At 40.0% G+C, this 2,338-nt stretch overlaps 1 protein-coding gene across 1 annotated transcript; it reads left to right on the top strand.

Moving 5' to 3' along the window:
- The first annotated feature begins 1,190 nt into the window (after positions 1 to 1,190).
- Positions 1,191 to 2,126, top strand: LOC128565411 (olfactory receptor 5L1-like). The gene has a single exon (XM_053561837.1). The coding sequence runs from the start codon at positions 1,191 to 1,193 to the stop codon at positions 2,124 to 2,126; it is 936 nt and encodes a 311-aa protein (XP_053417812.1).
- The last annotated feature ends 212 nt before the right edge of the window (positions 2,127 to 2,338 follow it).

Genomic DNA, 2,338 nt, shown 5'->3' with positions numbered 1-2,338 from the left:
TAAGGCAGACAAAGTTTATAAGGTCTGCTTATAATTTTTCATAATGGCTATGTGAATACTAATGTCCTCCTCTTTCTTCTATATAGGACTATAACAAATTACCTGGTGAGAAAAATACATGAAGCTTCTTTCTCCAAGAGAATATTTTCCATTTCCATTCCTCAAAATGAAGGAAAGAAGCATAGAAGCAAAGCTTGGATGCTGTACACAGTGTTCTGTAATCCGTGATGGACTCTGAATATAACTGTTTTAGATGATGATAACATATGCCGGGTGGGAGATTCCCCTCCTCATACATATTCTAATTCTCGGAGTCTCAAGACTCAGTTGTCTTGATATCTGGTTGATATTCCACAGAGGTCAATGATTGTTTGGGGAGCTTAGGGAACATGGGCCCCAGAGAGTCACACACACAAATATAAAGCCCATAACATTTCTCGTGACGGTATATTCAGAAACAGGAGAAGCAGCATCTGTCCCATAGTTTGGTTGGTGGCACTTCACTTTGTATTTTGAGGAATGAAAATGGAAAATATTCTCTTGGAGAAAGAAGCTTCATGTATTTTTCTCACCAGGTAATTTTTTATAGTCCTAGACTGAGTAAAGAGGAATTACGAAGGAGGACATTAGTATTAGACCGTTAAAATGTCTGTGTCTTATTATTCTATTAATTAGAAATTATTTTAAGGAGTGTCGTGTTTAATAAAATCACTAAGCAGATTTTGTGGAGAAAATGTTAATGAAAATGTTCATGTAAATGTTCTTCTAAAATACAGCAAAAAATGTAAACACATGTGTTAACAATCTTAAGTAAGGATATCTCTAATTAATTTTGTGGATAACTTAGGGAAATAAATTGAATTTCACTGATCAATAAGGCTAATTAAATAATACTTTGACCTCTTTTCTATTATTTAATGCCAAGTTGCCAATTGTGAAAAACTAATGAGAAGAATCACATTAATTCATATAAATGCTAGTGTTTTTGTTTGATGCATCTTTATGATACAATTATACAATGTCTGAACTTTCACTAAATTTCACAAAGACCACCATCCTTTGTTGATAAAATTTAAAATCCCTCTTTATTGGATTAAATCCCTCTTTATTGGATTAAATATTAAATTTTGGACCAGGTATTACAGAATGACTTTTACGTTTTGCTTCTTCAATCCCAAATAACATGGGACATGGGCAAGGAAAACTGCACCGCTGTGACAGAGTTCATTCTCCTTGGACTGTCAGACGCCCCTGAGCTGCGAGCTTTCCTCCTACTGATTTTCCTCTTCATCTATGGAGTCACGGTTTTGGCCAACCTGGGTATGACGGCACTCATCCAAGTTAGCTCCCAGCTTCATACCCCCATGTACTTTTTCCTCAGTCACTTATCCTTTGTAGATTTCTGCTACTCCTCAATCATTGTGCCCAAGATGTTGGCTAATATCCTCAACAAGGACAAATCCATCTCCTTCCAGGGATGCATGACACAATTCTACTTGTTTTGCATGTTTGCAGTCACTGAGGTCTTCCTGCTGGCAGTGATGGCCTACGACCGCTTTGTGGCCATCTGTAACCCTCTGCTGTACACGGTCACCATGTCTCACAGGCTCTGTGTGGAGCTGGTCTCCTGCTGCTACCTCTGTGGGACAGTGTGCTCTCTCATCCACTTGTGCTCAGCTCTGGAGATCCCGTCCTACACATCAAATGTGATCAACCACTTCTTCTGCGATCTGCCCCCTCTCCTGAGTCTTGCTTGCTCAGATGTCACTGTGAATGAGGTGCTGCTGTTCACTGTGGCCGCCTTCAGTGAGATCTTCACCATCGTGATCATCCTCACTTCCTACTTGTTTATTTTGGTCACCATCCTGAGGATTCGCTCTGCAGAGGGCAGGCGCAAGGCATTTTCCACCTGTGCTTCCCACCTCACGGCCATTATGGTCTTTCACGGAACGATCCTCTCCATTTACTTCAGGCCCAGCTCTGGTGACAGTGGGGATGCTGACAAAGTGTCCACGGTGTTCTACACTGTAGTGATTCCCATGCTGAACCCCCTGATCTACAGCCTGAGGAACAAGGATGTAAAGGAAGCTCTCAGAAAAGTGGTGGGCTCCAGAACACATTCCTAGAGAAGATTTTATTAGCAGGATTTTGATTCCCAGGTGAAGACACTTGGTGAGGATTGCTGCAGTGTAAGAATGGAGAAAAGAGTAAGAAACTTTATACTTATGAGTTTTTTTGATTCACTGACATTTGGGCCTTTAAATTTGAAGGAGCATATTGAATATTTTCAAAGTTTGCATCAATTTGTAATGTTATAAAAGGTTATGGTTAGTACCAT

Source organism: Nycticebus coucang, chromosome 14, assembly GCF_027406575.1.
Source record: "Nycticebus coucang isolate mNycCou1 chromosome 14, mNycCou1.pri, whole genome shotgun sequence".
In the NCBI taxonomy this organism is placed as follows: Eukaryota; Metazoa; Chordata; class Mammalia; order Primates; family Lorisidae; genus Nycticebus; species Nycticebus coucang.
This window is presented reverse-complemented; position numbering and strand designations above follow the sequence as displayed.

Coding starts and splice junctions, on each gene's coding strand:
- LOC128565411 (XM_053561837.1), top strand. CDS start 1,191: ATGGGCAAGGAAAACTGCACCGCTGTGACAGAGTTCATTCTCCTTGGA.